The 15718-nt window shown below is 45.9% G+C and overlaps 1 protein-coding gene across 9 annotated transcripts in view; it reads left to right on the plus strand.

The window, feature by feature from the left end:
- The window catches only part of Fgfr1 (fibroblast growth factor receptor 1), a 55041-nt gene that overhangs the window by 25660 nt on the left and 13663 nt on the right, over nucleotides 1–15718 (plus strand). For 3 of the 9 annotated variants that reach the window (XM_046463860.2, XM_046463857.2, XM_058585428.1), the window contains exons 3-5: nucleotides 12945–13211; nucleotides 14541–14630; nucleotides 14909–15081. In XM_046463860.2, the coding sequence (XP_046319816.1) occupies nucleotides 12945–13211; nucleotides 14541–14630; nucleotides 14909–15081 (530 nt within the window). The remainder of the gene's footprint in view (nucleotides 1–12944; nucleotides 13212–14540; nucleotides 14631–14908; nucleotides 15082–15718) is intronic. The other 6 variants (XM_046463861.2, XM_058585429.1, XM_058585430.1 and 3 more) reach the window with 3 other exon arrangements.

Genomic DNA, 15718 nt, shown 5'->3' on the forward strand with positions numbered 1-15718 from the left:
ATGTTGGGGTGCTGAGAGTCCTGGTGACTTGTGCAATGCAGCACACCTATTGTGGTTTGGGGGGTCCATAAGGTACAAACAGCTGAGGCCTCTACTAATGCATCAGCAAGTTTAGGGAGTGACAACTTTTTCCTGGCCAGCTGCTGGTGTTTCCTTCCCCAAATCAGCACCGCTGAGCCTGGGGGAGGGGCAGCCCTCTGAGAGGCTGGGGAGGGCCTGGGGGTGGGAGAGGTGGGGGCAGGGCAATACATTCTTTTCTTTAAGGAACCTGACCGGACTTTAAGGTCAGAGCGCAGCGGAGAGTGGGAGCTGCAGGGTTACCTCTTCGCTGTTGATTCATCTCGCTCTCCTCCCTCCCCCACTCTTAATGATCTTTCCATTACAGAACCCAGACCAGGAAGTGCATGACAGGTCGCAGCTGCAGACACATGGCTGGGAGGCCTGGGCTTTGGGCCAGTGGTAGGAGGGTCTGAACTCTCCTCCTACAGCAGGACCCCTACACACACACACACACACACACACACACCCCTCCCTTCCCCCACCTCAAGCTAACATCTTAGTGGAAGAAGTTTGTTCTTATGCATTTTATCAGTTGGTGACCAGTTATACTTTTGCTTTGAGTTTAGGGCATGATTTTTTTTTTTTAAAGGCAGGAATAAGACCTTCACCTGACCTACCGTCCACATAAATTGCCCATACCAGCTTTTAAAGAGTTCCCCATCATTGAGCAGACTCTTGCTCCTTGTCCCAAAGTAGAACCCATCTAGTTATGGTCTTCAAAGCTTCCCAAGATGTTCATTGTAGTTGCTGGGCAGTCTTCATTGCCTCCAAAATAAAATGTCATCCTCTGTGATTCTATCTAAAATGCGAGGTTCAAAACATGTTTTGGGAAAGGTCTAGCTGCAAGATCATGGGATTTTCAAACTCAGACCTGGGTTCGAATCACAGTGAAGAAGCTGTGCCCCCTTCATTTTTTAGATTCTGTTGGAGATGGCTCTTTCCACTTATGAGTTGCTTAGGAAATGTTAATTTACTCTAAACTGTGTCCTAGGGGGCAGTTGTCACACGGGAGTTTCTGTCTCCACCGCCAGCTGTGTTGTTGGCTCTCTTCCCTGAATCTGCCAAGGCTGGATTCTTCTGGTGCCAAACGAGAAATGGTGACACAAACTTCTAGGAGCTGTGATCCTTGACTGCCCTTCCCCATAGCTGTAGGGCATCCACCTTCACTCCCTCTGAGTTCTTTCTTGCTGATAAGATTGGAGGGAGAGAAACAAAGTCTATTGGGAACCATTTTGGAAAATGGGTGGAGTCAGTTTTATTTTTGACCCAGCTTAAGGTGTTATCAGTAAATAATTGGGGCCCTGAACTTTTGCTGGGGAAAGAAAGGAGATTTCTTTTTAAAAGACAACTCTTGGGTGCATTCCTTTGTTAATCACTTAATTACAGTCCTTCAAGCTGAGAAGGTTCTCCCAAAGTGGGAGGTGGGAGATGCTGATACCAGTTGGGGGAAGGGGACCACCAAATCCCTAGGGATTCAAAGTACAGACAGGAAGGAGGCATCAGATAAACCCAGGAACAGAAGTTTGAACCCCAAATTCAATTCAGGTACATTGTAGCATATTAACACTCAGGCTTCCTATGTGTTTTAAGATTGACATAAACTCTCTCAGTCTGGAGCTGACAAGTGGGGTTCTGCATGCTTCCTCCGCCAGCTCAGTTCCTGAGGAGCTGGTTTTGGGGGGTCGTGGGGCAGTCACAGGGCCCTGGCTGTGGCTTTACCCAGCACAGGCGGCTCTGCACTAAATTACAGTGACGAGGTGGGACATACAAAAGACCAAAATCTTTTTTTAATAAAAACAAAACAAAACTCCAGCCCCAAGCCCCTGGGCTGCTGAATGGCGATGGCTTCCTGTCAGGATTAGCTGGGCTGCCTGGGCATGTGTGCACTGCCTTTCTCCTCAGGAAATACCTTTAGTAAGCCCCGGTGGGGTCCCCATGGCAACGCGCGAGGGGACCTGCTGACTGAGGCCATTCAGCCCGCCATTGTTCCTCGGCCCCTTTGTTGTGAGCTTTATTGCTGCCCCTCTGGCAAACACAGCAGTTTGCACCGTTTTGTCAGGCTGAATGTGGAGTTTTTACATTTTAATGGGCTCTTCTGGCAGTGGCCCATTTGCATGCAAAATGTTCCTTCTTACTCCTTTCCCTTTTTTCTATTAAAAAAAAAAAAAAAAAGGCACCTTACTCCAAATCCCCTGGGTCGGGCGACTGGTGAATGCTGCTGATCTGGGCATCAGACCCTGCTAATTGATTTGGTGTTCCTGTCTCTCCTGCCACACACACCTGTCTCTGTCCTGTTCTTCCTGCCACCCACAAGATATGTGTTCCTCATTTCTGCAGCTTCCCTTGTATTGGGGGGACTTCCCTTGTATTGTGGATAAGTTCAGGGAGTCACTTACCTTTAAGGCTCTCTCTTTCTCGATATCCCAACCCTATGGGATGATGGGTGTTATCCAGGATTTCAGTGAGAGTCCCTGGCTCCGGCCTGGTCTTGCCAGACTGAAGTAAGTTTTCAGTTCCATTTCAAAGCCAAAATAACGTAATAAAAAACCTCTGCAGAGGGCCCCCGGAGCCCTGCTGCGCTGTTCTGTGTTCCTTTTAAGTTGCTTTCAAAGCCACCCCGAGTTCCTCCCCCACCCACAATTGCCCCTTCATTTATCTCTGGGGAGCTTGTGCCAAGACCGTAAACATTCCTAGACCACCAGTTCCCCCATGTTACTGAAGAGGATGGCCTTTCTCCCCTAATTTTCTTAACCCAGAAATCCGAAATCAAAGGGATTTATCGGGGATGACAGAAATTGCTACCCTGAGTCATTATGTTAACAAACCAAGTCTGGTTTGTTGAGGGGTGAGTTACTCAAAGCCTAAGTAAGAAACCCTTTGTCCCATCCAATGTAGCAGCTATTCCTGACCCCAGAGGGGAGTTAAGACAGGGATGTGTAGACCAACCTGATGGCTAGGCAACAAGATCAAGTACAAGATGAAGCCATGAACATTTTCAAGGCCAGGGGGAAAATACATTAAGAATGGAGTGAAGAATGTAGTTCAACTACATTCAAGGTGAGCTTGAAGATCTGGGGACATGATGGAGAGATTGTTGGAGAGAGAGGAGGAGAAAGGTATTTTAGGAGAAGCAAGGTCTCTTGTGAGGGGAAGGGGCAGTGAAGAACCCAGAGATTTGGACAGATGAGGTGGGGGAGGGGAGGTAGCTCAGCAGCTCAGGATTCTGGTGGAAGGAATAAATCCTGGGCTGTCACAGCATGAAGAGACAGGAGGCAGCATGAGACCTCTTTGAGGACTTGTGATCCAAAGAGCTGGCCCAAGGGGAGGGTTGACCAGCCCCTTTGCCTAATGTTCTTAATCTTCTCAGTGGGTCATCAGAGGTCATCAGCTGTAAGCCATAATCAAGGGTGAGGGCCTTGAGAAGAGGAATGGTGTCAGGTGACTGAGGGGTCGAGCCAGGGAGCCAAGAGGGAGGGCCATGCTGCCTTCTACCTGTGGCAGAGGCAGTGCCCTGCATGCCTGGTGTGGATTGCCTCTCACTGACCCACATGCCGAGACAGCGCTTTGCTGGACCACCCTGGGTGAGAAGCGCTGTGAAGGGACCCAGGACTCAGCAGGCCTGTCATCTGGGTCATCGCTGATCACTTTGGGAGAAGTCTCTCAAACTCTGTTTTCTTATGTTCAAAAGAGAATGAACAGGAATGACATGATCATGAGTATACTTGTTGTAACAGATCAGCTGTGGTACCCAAGGAGGGCACTGGTAGTGCATCCCACACCCCATTTCCTCACCTGCCATTGTGGACAGCCAAACCTGTTCCAAGAGGTCGGTGAGCATGGGCAGAAAAGTATATTTATAAATTGTAAGCATTCCATTATAAGAATTCCACTAAGGAGGTAGGAGACCTGGGTACCATCACACAGGATCAATGGGGTACAGGCTGCCTTTCAAAGTGATAGAGCCAGATTCTGGGTGTGTGAATTCTGAAGAACCATGGCCACCTGAGTTTAAATCCCAGCTCTGTCATTTACTACTTAGGTGTGCCATCGTGGTCAAATCCTGAACCTTTGTGCTTCAGTTTCTCCTCTGTGAAATATGAATAATAACAGTACCTAATTCACAGAGTGGCTATGGGGTTTTGAAGAGTTAACACATGCTGAGAATTGTGCTAGGCATATAGTAAGCAAACTCCTCCAGACGTATGATAGAAGAGAATCAACCCCAAAGGGCTGCTATGAGGATGAAATAAGATGGTCCCTGAGAAGAGCTTTGCAGAGTATATGGGGTATAATCCACCCACTGTGACTTTTAGCCAGTATTGTATTCCTGTCTACACAGTTGTTTAAGGATCACTAGATAGTGTATGGGAAGGTATGTGGCAAATTGCAAAGTGCTATGCAAATATGTTGTTGTTCTTCACTGGGGTCATGTTAAGTTGTGGGATTTGGGAATGGATAACCTCCAAATCAAATTGGCTGTTATGGGACTAGGGCTGGTGAAGTGGTATTTCAAAATACATTTTCAGGTATATTTGTCCCTGTGGCATGAATGGCCTGCATTTATAATTTCTACAAAGAGATGTGTTCCCGGGGACTTCTTCAGTGGCTCTGTTATATTCCTGGCTTTACAAGTTGAAATCTTTTTGCCCCTACCCCTCTCCTATTTTCTATCATGAACCTTCTGTTCCAAGCAGGCCTTGCAGTCAGGCTTCATACAAAGGCACAGCCTTGCTCAGAAGCATTTCATTCTTTGCTGTCCTCCTTCCCTGCCAACTTTGTCCCACTTTGCTCTGACCACTGAAATTTTTTTTTAAAAGTTGTGTAACTTAAGACCCTGTGCTGGATAATTGTACTTAGTTCTTGTATTCTCCAGTTGTCTCGTGTTGCAATATAAAGTGCATCGTACATATCAAGTTGTTGTGTGCATCTTATCACCCCAGTTAGGCTAAGACATGTCTTGGGTGTCTTAACCATGTCTTGGGTGTTTAACCCATTTTTTCTTGCACAGACACACCTAATCATAACTATTTTGAAGACAGTATCCTATCTTCTTGGATTTTCAGGGACTGGGGTCTCATCCTCATAAGAATAACCAGGTGTGTATGGGCTTGTGCCCCTTACAGGCTCCATTCCCCCACTCTGCACAGTAGCCACAGCTGGCAGAACTCAGAGAGATTTATAATCAAGGGCTTAGAGCTGATCTGATGTACCCAGGGTAGAACCTCCTGCTAAATGACTAGTGGGAGATTTCTGGCCAGTCTTGTCTTCAGCAAAATGCCACACCTGTTGGCTTGTTGGGAATTGCACAGCTGCAGTATGTGAGGGGCAAGTAGGAAGGGAGGGAGGACTCACTAGTGCTTCATTAACACTAGTCTATCATGTTCCTAAATTTGAAACACCATGGGAAGGCCCCCCTCCATCCCTACCTCTTGTCTTTTCTAGCAGTTCCCTTAAGGATTACTGAAAATTGTGGGTCCCCTTCTTTGGAACTCTTCCTACTGCAGGGGATAGAGAGGCTCTGTTAGAGAAGCAGGATAGGATTCATGAATGAATCACTTTCACTCTCAATGCAAGGAGCCCTGGATCCAACCTTCATATGAGTTTCCACCTTCACACTGTCCCAGGCCCTTGTCTCAGGACTAGGCACCTCCTCCATTTCCTATTCAGCAGCTAAGTAAGAGCCTTTGTTCTCTCCTGTTTTCTAGAGAGTTAATCAGGGCTTTGAAAATGAAGTCAGCAGCCTGAGTCCTCTCAGGATGTTCATGTGAAGTCAGACCCTGTCCCTAACCTTCCCACTCCCAATGATAACAAGACTCCATTCTGTTGGCATCAAGCACAATGCACCTTTTTTCCACAGTGTACTTTTAAACACATGGCATCCGGAGCTTGTAATAGTGAACATTATAAATTGACTCACAGTCAAACATTTTCAGCCTCAGGCTGGGTCACCATGGCATCCAGATACCACATGGTCTCCAGCCTCCATCCCCGCTTCATCTCTCAGGAAATAAGATACATAAAGCAAGTGTTTAGGTCTGCAGCTTCCCTCAAGCATCCCTATTGTATGTATTGAGGACAACCCTTGTACCTGATTCTAATGAATCAGATTGTTCCAGGGTTGGAACGTTGGCTTCAAGTGGCTGAGCAATAAAATGGCTTTCTTTTCTTCGCCTTTCATGGCCAGCTCAATAAAAGCATCAGTTAGCTCATCTCTTGCTAATAGACACCTAAAGGACATGTCTAGCCTAGCCTGTTGGTCTTTACCAAAGAAAGACCAGCTGCTTTAAACTAGAGCAGGGATGGAGGACCTTTTCTCCAAAGAGATCAAAACGTGAGGGACACTGGAAAAAACAAAAGAGAATGGGAAATGTTACTTAATTAAGTTGTGGGCTGCTGGTGATCAGTAATGCACTGGAATAAGCCACCTTTCATATGACAATGTCAAGGTCAGGGTCACTGTACAGGGCAGCAATGCAGAAGTAGGACCCACCATAAAATAAGTGGTTGGCTACCATTTCATCACCTCCTAAAAGAAAGTGGCATTATCCCTGCGTTGTAAATAGAGAATCTGACACATACTCAAAGGCACCGCTAGCACTGAACAAGCCACAAATGCCTTAGAGCCTTAGGCTGATTTTTGATTCCTCTAAGAATTAGCTTTTGCCAGATGCTAAATTTAGTTGAAGACCTATCAAGTAGTTTCTGACATTGTTGGGCACTGTTGGAGAAATTATAATAGGTAATCTTGCTCTGGGTTGCTTGCTTGTTCTTTTTTTTTTTAATTTTTTATTGTTGGTTGTTCAAAAACATTACATATTTCTTGATATATCATATTTCACACTTTGATTCAAGTGGGTTATGAACTCCCATTTTTACCCCATATACAGATTGCAGAATCACATCAGTTACACATCCATTGATTTACATATTGCCATACTAGTGTCTGTTGTGTTCTGCTGCCTTTCCTATCCTCTACTATCCCCCCTCCCCTCCCCTCCCCTCCCCTCCCCTCCCCTCTTCTCTCTCTACCCCCTCTACTGTCATTCATTTCTCCCCCTTGTATTATTTTTCCCTTTCCCCTCACTTCCTCTTGTATGTACTTTTGTATAACCCTGAGGGTCTCCTTCCATTTCCATGCAATTTCCCTTCTCTCTCCCTTTCCCTCCCACTTCTCATCCCTGTTTAATGTTAATCTTCTTCTCCTGCTCTTCGTCCCCACTCTGTTCTTAGTTACTCTCCTTATATCAAAGAAGACATTTGGCATTTGTTTTTTAGGGATTGGCTAGCTTCACTTAGCATAATCTGCTCTAATGCCATCCATTTCCCTGCAAATTCTATGATTTTGTCATTTTTTAATGCAGAGTAATACTCCATTGTGTATAAATGCCACATTTTTTTTATCCATTCGTCTATTGAAGGGCATCTAGGTTGGTTCCACAGTCTTGCTATTGTGAATTGTGCTGCTATGAACATCGATGTAGCAGTGTCCCTGTAGCATGCTCTTTTTAGGTCTTTAGGGAATAGACCGAGAAGGGGAATAGCTGGGTCAAATGGTGGCTCCATTCCCAACTTTCCAAGAAATCTCCATACTGCTTTCCAAATTGGCTGCACCAATTTGCAGTCCCACCAGCAATGTACAAGTGTACCCTTTTCCCCACATCCTCACCAGCACTTTTTGTTGTTTGACTTCATAATGGCTGCCAATCTTACTGGAGTGAGATGGTATCTTAGGGTGGTTTTGATTTGCATTTCTCTGACTGCTAGAGATGGTGAGCATTTTTTCATGTACTTGTTGATTGACTGTATGTCCTCCTCTGAGAAGTGTCTGTTCAGGTCCTTGGCCCATTTGTTGATTGGGTTGTTTGTTATCTTATTGTCTAATTTTTTGAGTTCTTTGTATACTCTGGATATTAGGGCTCTATCTGAAGTGTGAGGAGTAAAGATTTGTTCCCAGGATGTAGGCTCCCTATTTACCTCTCTTATTGTTTCTTTTGCTGAGAAAAAACTTTTTAGTTTAAGTAAGTCCCATTTGTTGATTCTAGTTATTAACTTTTGTGCTATGGGTGTCCTATTGAGGAATTTGGAGCCAACTTTTTCTTCTATCAGACGCTGTGTCTCTGATTTGATATTAAGCTCCTTGATCCATTTTGAATTAACTTTTGTGCATGGCGAGAGAAAGGGATTCAGTTTCATTTTGTTGCATATGGATTTCCAGTTTTCCCAGCACCATTTGTTTAAGATGCTATCCTTCCTCCATTGCATGCTTTTAGCCCCTTTATCAAATATAAGATAGTTGTAGTTTTGTGGATTGGTTTCTGTGTCCTCTATTCTGTACCATTGGTCCACCCGCCTGTTTTGGTACCTGTACCATGCTGTTTTTGTTACTATTGCTCTGTAGTATAGTTTGAAGTCTGGTATCGCTATACCGCCTGATTCACACTTCCTGCTTAGCATTGTTTTTGCTATTCTGGGTCTTTTATTTTTCCGTATGAATTTCATGATTGCTTTCTCTATTTCTACAAGAAATGCCGTTGGGATTTTGATTGGCATTGCATTAAACCTATAGAGTTGCTTGTTCTTAAGAAAGGCAAGACATGGACTTTTTTAAAAATTAATTAATTTATTTTAATTAGGTATATATGACAGCAGAATACACTTTGATTCATTGTACACAATTGCAGCACAACCTTACATTTCTATGGTTGTACATGATAAGACATGGACATTTTTGACAATTAAGAAAGAACACATTCAGATATCTGTTGACTGATGACTGCAAGTGGTATATCCATACAGTGAATATTTGTAGGCCATTAAAAGGAATAAAGTACTGCGACATTATGCAAAGTGGAAGAAGCCAGTCCACAAAACACTATCTATTGTATGATTTCACCAATATGGAGAATGGATAAATCCATAAAGATAGAAAGCAGATCAGTGGTGGGGTATGAGATGGGAGGTGACTTCTGTGGGTATAGGGTTTCTTTTGGTCTTGCAAAAATATTCTTATGTCAGGTTGTGTTGATGGTTTTACAACTCTGAATACACAGCCCACTGTGTGTTCCTGTGGTTTCTGTACTTATGAATTCAACCAACCTTGGATGGGAAGTATTGAAGAAGGGTAGTTATCTGTACTGAATATGTACAGACGTTTTCCCTCTGGTTTTTATTCCCTAAATTATACAGTATAACAATGATTTATATTTGATTAGGTGATTAATCAAATGATTAATCTAGGGGTGATTTAAAGTATAGGAGGGGAGGGCTGGGGATGTGGCTCAAGCGGTAGCGCACTTGCCTGGCATGCGTGCGGCCCGGGTTCGATCCTCAGCACCACATACAAACAAAGATGTTGTGTCCGCTGAAAACTGAAAATGAATATTAAAAAAAAAAAAAAAGTATAGGAGGGGAAGTACCAAGGTTGTAAGCAAATGCCGTGCCATTTTATACAAGGGACTTGAGCATCCTCAGATTTTCATATGGGGGTCGGGGGGCAGTTTCCTGGAACCAATCCCTCCTGGAAACCATGGGACAGTGTACCAAAAACCATTTAATTGTACACTTCAAATGGGTGAATTTCTATCGTGTGAATTAACTCTGATGTTTTTTAAAAAATATAATTGTGAATTTATGTGGTTCACTTAGCAACCATTTTACAGAAAATTAAGAATAGAGACACTAGTATAGACTGAAGACTTGGTGGGCTTTTTTTTTTTTTTTTTTTTTGGTACCAGGGATTGAACTCGGGGGCATTCAACCACTGAGCCGCATCCCCAGTCCTATTTTGTATTTTATTTAGAGACAGTTGAGTTGCTTAGCGCCTCACCATTGCTGAGGCTGGCTTTGAACTCTCAATCCTCCTGTCTCAGCCTCCCAAGCTGCTGGGATTATGGGCCTGTGCCTCCGTGCCTGGCATTGGTGGGCTTTTTTGATGGTGGACTTAGAGTAGTCTAGGGCAGGAGGACTCTAGAGAGATGCTGATAGTTGTCAGCAGAACATAGTTGTATAGAGGGGAGGATTATTCAGGGCAGAGAACTCCTAGACTTAAAATGGAAGGCTCCTGTTAGGGAGAGAAGGTGGGACAGAACAGGTGGAAGAGATGAGGGGAGACTTAAAGGCCAACAGGGATATGGATACTAGCCTATTCATGGCTGGGATCTGGGTCTGGATGAGGAGAAAGTGGCCAGTCTGAACTGTAACCAGAAAGGCCACATAGGAGGTTATCCCAAGATGGAACCAGGAATGGGAAAGAATGAAACAAATGAGACACATTTGGCAGAGAACCAGGATCCAAAGGGTTGTATCAGGAGAAAAGAAAGCTGGTTCTTGAGGTTTTTTCATAGATCGTGTAGGAGAGTTTTGTTTGCACATTCTAGTTGAGACCAAGCCAGAGTGGGTGTAGGCAGGGCCAGGTCCCTTGGCTACTTTCTCTTGGGGACAAGTGTCTGAGTGTTCTCCTTGCTGTGATTTTTGTCTTTGTGAACTACTTTTCATCTCTGGGACCTGTTGAAATAGTCTGTGTGATGCCAGAGTCTAAGAATTTGAGTTCACTGTTGACCAACGGCTGATGCAGATCACGAGCTACAAAATATTTAATCAGTGAGGTCACTTGAGGGAAGTAAGATTTGATCAATAGGAGTGTCTGCTGTTTTCCTTTAAGGATCGAGTCCCAAACTGATTTTCTTCTGCCTTCATTTGGCAAAACCACAAATCATTAAAAATGGAAAGAATAACTTTTTCTAAGACCCACAAAGCTTATTTTTAATCAACTGTGTGTTCTGCTCACGTTTGTGGTGTTCCCCTTCACCGGATTCACAAAAATAAATGTGTGCTAGGTTAGTAGTTTCCGAGCCCTTTTAAAATAGCACCTTCATTTCTGATGAGCCTAGATTTATGATACAAACCTTGAATTGAAGCAGCCAGGGTACAAGTCCCCTTGGAAGAAAACTGAGCCTCTGGTAGTTTGCAATGTTGACACCCATTGTCTGTCTGTTTGTCTGTCTGTCTCTCTCTCTCTCTTATTTTCGTATTTAAAGTGAGTCTTGCTGTGTTGCCCAGATTGACCTTGAACTCCTGAGCTAAGCAAGCCACCTGCCCCAGCCTCCTGAGTAGCTGGCATGATAGGAGTGTGTCACCAGGTCTGGCTTTAGACATTCATTTTTTTAAGTGTGTGTGTGTGTGTGTGTGTGTGTGTATATACACACATACATACACACACATACATGCATACATTTAGTTGTAGATGGGCACATTATTATTTTATTTGTTTATCTTTATGTGGTGCCAGGGTTCGAACCCAGTGCCTCACACATGCTAGGCAATTGCTCTACCACTGAGCCATAACCCAGCCCCAGACATACATTTTTACTTCTAAGGATTCTACTGAGAACATGTGGTATACTTCAGAAAAAGACTCATTAAAATGAGGGGTGGGGCAAAGGAAAAAAGGGGATTCAGAGAAGAGAAGAGACATGAAGAGACCCTATCTGTGGCATTTATTCAGCAAGCATTTATTAAACAGCTCTTGGGTGCCAGGCACAAGACAGGTGGGGTGCTAGCTAGAGATCTGAAAGTCAATATGGCATCAGAGTGGGAGGGAGAAGCATTCCAGAAGGAATGCTTCCAGAAGGAGGTCCCTGCCAGGCCAAGCACTGGAGAGTGTGTGGAGAGAGCCAGGCAAAGACATGGGCCTGCAGGTGATGGGGCAGCAGCAGATTAGAATAGCATGTTGTGTTTCAGGGCCTTGTGGATCTGTGACAAGTTCCTCCTGAGTTTCTTTCGGTGAACAGGTGTGGAGCTGTAGGTCAGGTGGCAGGTGTGAGAGGCACCCAGTGCTTTCTTGTGGTGGAAGCCAGAGGCCAGCAGAATGCATGTACACCCTAAAAGGAAGTGGGAACTTTATTTCTCCCCTCCCCCATTAGTGAAGGGCAGTTGTTCAGTCTGGGATGGTAGGCTCCTAGATTCATTGGGATCACCGGCCTTCTTGCTAGCAAGAGTGAGCAAGTTCTCAGGAGAGGGACGGGTCTTCTTGTGAGCCATGGACACTCTGGCTAGGTCTAAAGCCGCTGTCTAGAAAAGAGGGGTTGGGTGGGGTGGATGTGTGACAGTGTGTTATAGGGAGGAAGGTGGCACACACATGAGAGGGTGAGTCCGGGCAGTGGGATGAGGAGAAAAAGGGGCTTTGTGTGCAGCAGCTTCTGCTGCCAGAGCAAGTGTGGGTTTTGTGGCAGCTGCAGGCCCCCGTTCCTAATATAGGCAAAAGCTCCAAATCTTCGGGACGACACCTGTTAGCTGGAGGCTCCCCTAAGCTGACCTCTCCTTGGGCTGTCTCTCTCACATTCACATCTGACTCACTGGGGGGCCAGATACCCACCCTCACTGAACCCTGTGAACCCAGGGCCTTCTCCCAAAGTGGGTGTTGTGGGGGCTGCTGGATTTTTGAGGAGCAGCACTTACTCAGCTGTCACTGGGGAAAGGGGTGAGGCTGACCTAGCCAAGAGAAATGGGGTGTTCCTCTTGGGAAGTGGCCATTCCTGATGAAGAGCTGAGGGTGTGGGGAGAGGGCACCCTGGACACGAGTCCTGGTGAAGGCCAACTTTCCCCCTAGGATGGGGGGAATGAAGTGTGATTCGCTTAATGCTGCTGCAGCTGCTTCCTAACTTTGCCTCTTTCTTCCTTTGACTTTTGGAGGAGTGGGGTGGAGAAGAGGACGTTGGGGTCCTAGGTAGCCAGCTGCTTCCAATCCCTGCCTCCCCAGCTGTGTGTCTGGGGTGAGTGAGGCCTGGGAGGTCGATGCTCACTGTGGCTAGCGTAACTCCCTTTGTCTCTCCCCTCCTTCCTCTCCCCTCTTGATTCCTCTTCCTGGCCCCCATGGGTGGCTGCAGCTCAGCCCTGGGGAGCCCCTGTGGAAGTGGAGTCCCTCCTGGTCCACCCTGGTGACCTGCTGCAGCTTCGCTGTCGGCTGCGGGACGATGTGCAGAGCATCAACTGGCTGCGAGACGGGGTACAGCTGGTGGAAAGCAACCGTACCCGCATCACAGGGGAGGAGGTGGAGGTGCGGGATTCCGTGCCCGCTGACTCTGGCCTCTACACCTGTGTGACCAGCAGCCCCTCTGGCAGCGACACCACCTACTTCTCCGTCAATGTCTCAGGTTGGTAGCCAATCCCTATCCTTACCTTCCCCCCTGGACCCACCCCTCTGACTCTCTCTGCTAGTTTCAGGGGGAGGTGAACCTCCTTCCCTGCCATGATCTGCCCCCACTCTGCTTCAGAAACTGCTGCCCACTAACATTGCTCCCTGCCCGCCGCGTGGCTTAGCTCTCAAAGGGGTGACCAGGTAGGGCAGACCACAGGCCAGATATGTGGGGCTTCTAAGACCTACTTCAGAGGAGTGGCTGATGCTCTTGGGATGTTAAGAGCCTACGATGTTCCTACCACAACTTACCCAGATCACCAGGATGCTAAGTGGTTCTTTCTCAGCCAGCTTCCACCCTGCCACTACCTTGCCACTTGGACTTGATACTGAGCTTAGTGACTAGAGCCCCAGAATATGTGGTGAGTCCCTGCTGTGATGGGAAGGACCCATCCAGATGCACCGTCTCCACAGGCTTTACAGAAATACCTGCCAACCAGCTCTTGGAGCTGTGCCAGAGCAGCCAGAGAGCTCTGTGACTTTGGGAATCTACTACTTTTAGATTGTGACTTTCACAAAACTACTATCCGAGGAAGTAAAGCCGTTTGTGTACCCCAGGATGCATACTTGACACCTCCTCCCAGACATCACTGAGAACCTGCCCCACTATGAGGGACTTGCCTTCTTTATTTCCCTCCAGATCCCCCAAAGTGCCAGAAGGACTGGAAAAAGCTCTGGCATGAGCCCTGTTGCTGACTACATGGGTGTGAAGCCTGTTCTTTTAAGGGGTGGATACTTGTTGGGCAGAGATGTTGGTAGTGGTGGGCTCCCCATCTGCTGTGGTTAAAAGGGCATCTCCCAAACCTTAGCAGAGCCACGCAAGGGAACCATGACTTTGGAAATAGCTCCTAGCCACAGTGTGCCTCAATCTGCCTGTATTTCCCAGAGGTTGGCAGTCTAAAGAAGGATGTAGGTTCCCTGGCTTGCTACTGTGACACCCAGGACAATCAGGTGGTGCCATGAGCAGAGAGAGGGCCTCTGAGTGCAGGATGGAGTTAAGTTAGCGGAACAGCTGCTTCTGGTGGAGCATTCAGAGGAGAGGCTTCTGGGCAGAGAGGGACAGTGCACTGGGTTGAGGAAGGGAGGAGACAGCACTGGAGCACACAGTTTTTAGTTTCCGTCCCATTGAAAGATTGTCACCAAGGGAAAAGTGGGACTGGGAGTCCTCATGGGGAGGGGTGGCTGGATTCATCTATGACTATACAGCCTTAAGGGGGGTGACTGTTGTTGTGGATGGAAATCTAGAGGTGCCTCAGAGGGACCTTCAGTGCCCTTCTTCTTCCTGTAGATGCACTCCCCTCCTCGGAGGATGACGATGACGATGATGACTCCTCTTCAGAGGAGAAAGAGACAGATAACACCAAACCAAACCGTATGCGTGAGACACTGTTTCCTTCCTTACTGCCTTTGGGGCCTGGGAGTTGGGTTTAAGCGGGAAGTGGGAGGCTTCATTGAAGCGGGAAGGAAGAAGCAGAGGGCACCCAGGGTCATGGTGCCTAGTTGCCCTCCCTTTAAATGTTCTGATAATTGCTGGGCACTGCTCTCAAGGGTTGGGCAGATGGGTGGGGCGCCTCCAGGTCCTACCCAGACCTTGTCCCAGAGCCTGACCATCCCTCTCCCCCATCCCTCTTGTCTCTCTTGGCTTTCCCTGGGCAGCCGTAGCTCCATATTGGACATCCCCAGAAAAGATGGAAAAGAAATTACATGCAGTGCCAGCTGCCAAGACAGTGAAGTTCAAATGCCCTTCCAGTGGGACACCTAACCCCACACTGCGCTGGTTGAAAAATGGGAAAGAATTCAAACCTGACCACAGGATTGGAGGCTACAAGGTACACACGTGTATACACAGATATGAACAGCAGAAAAGTTTGAGAAAAGGGAATGGAAGAGCTGAGATAGATAGATGATCCTTACTTATTACATGCCTTTAATTAGTGTTTTGTTTGTGTTTTTTTTGTTGAGGTTTTTGGTACTAAGGATGGAAGCCAGGGCCTTATGCACGTTAAACACACACTCTACCACTGAACAGCTATACCATCAGCCCCCTTTAATTGTTTCAAATAATGCTTTTTAACTATAATGGTAATGTATTTTTAAAAATTTCAGTCTAAAAAAATGTGAATAAATTTTAAAATCTTTTTTTAATGTGTATAGCAGTTTAACAAAATTGATCATGTTGTATAATTTCTTATTATTTGTTAACAACACTATGAGTCTTTTTCAAGCATGAGTGTTTGAACAGTAATTTTTCATGGTTTACTTAAGATTCCATTATAACTATAAAGCACTAATAATTTTTTTTTTTTTTTAAGATTTCATTATAGGCTGGGATTGTAGCTCAGTAGTAGAGCGCTTGCCTCGCACAGGTGAGGCACTGGGTTAAATTCTTAGCACCACATAAAAGTAAATAAATAAACTAAAGGTATTGTGTCCATCTACAACTAAAAAAATTTTTTTTGAAATATT

The sequence above is a fragment of the Marmota monax genome, unplaced genomic scaffold, assembly GCF_021218885.2.
Source record: "Marmota monax isolate L192 unplaced genomic scaffold, Marmota_monax_Labrador192_F-V1.1 WCK01_AAM20220418_F8-fsc00224, whole genome shotgun sequence".
Lineage (NCBI taxonomy): Eukaryota > Metazoa > Chordata > Mammalia > Rodentia > Sciuridae > Marmota > Marmota monax.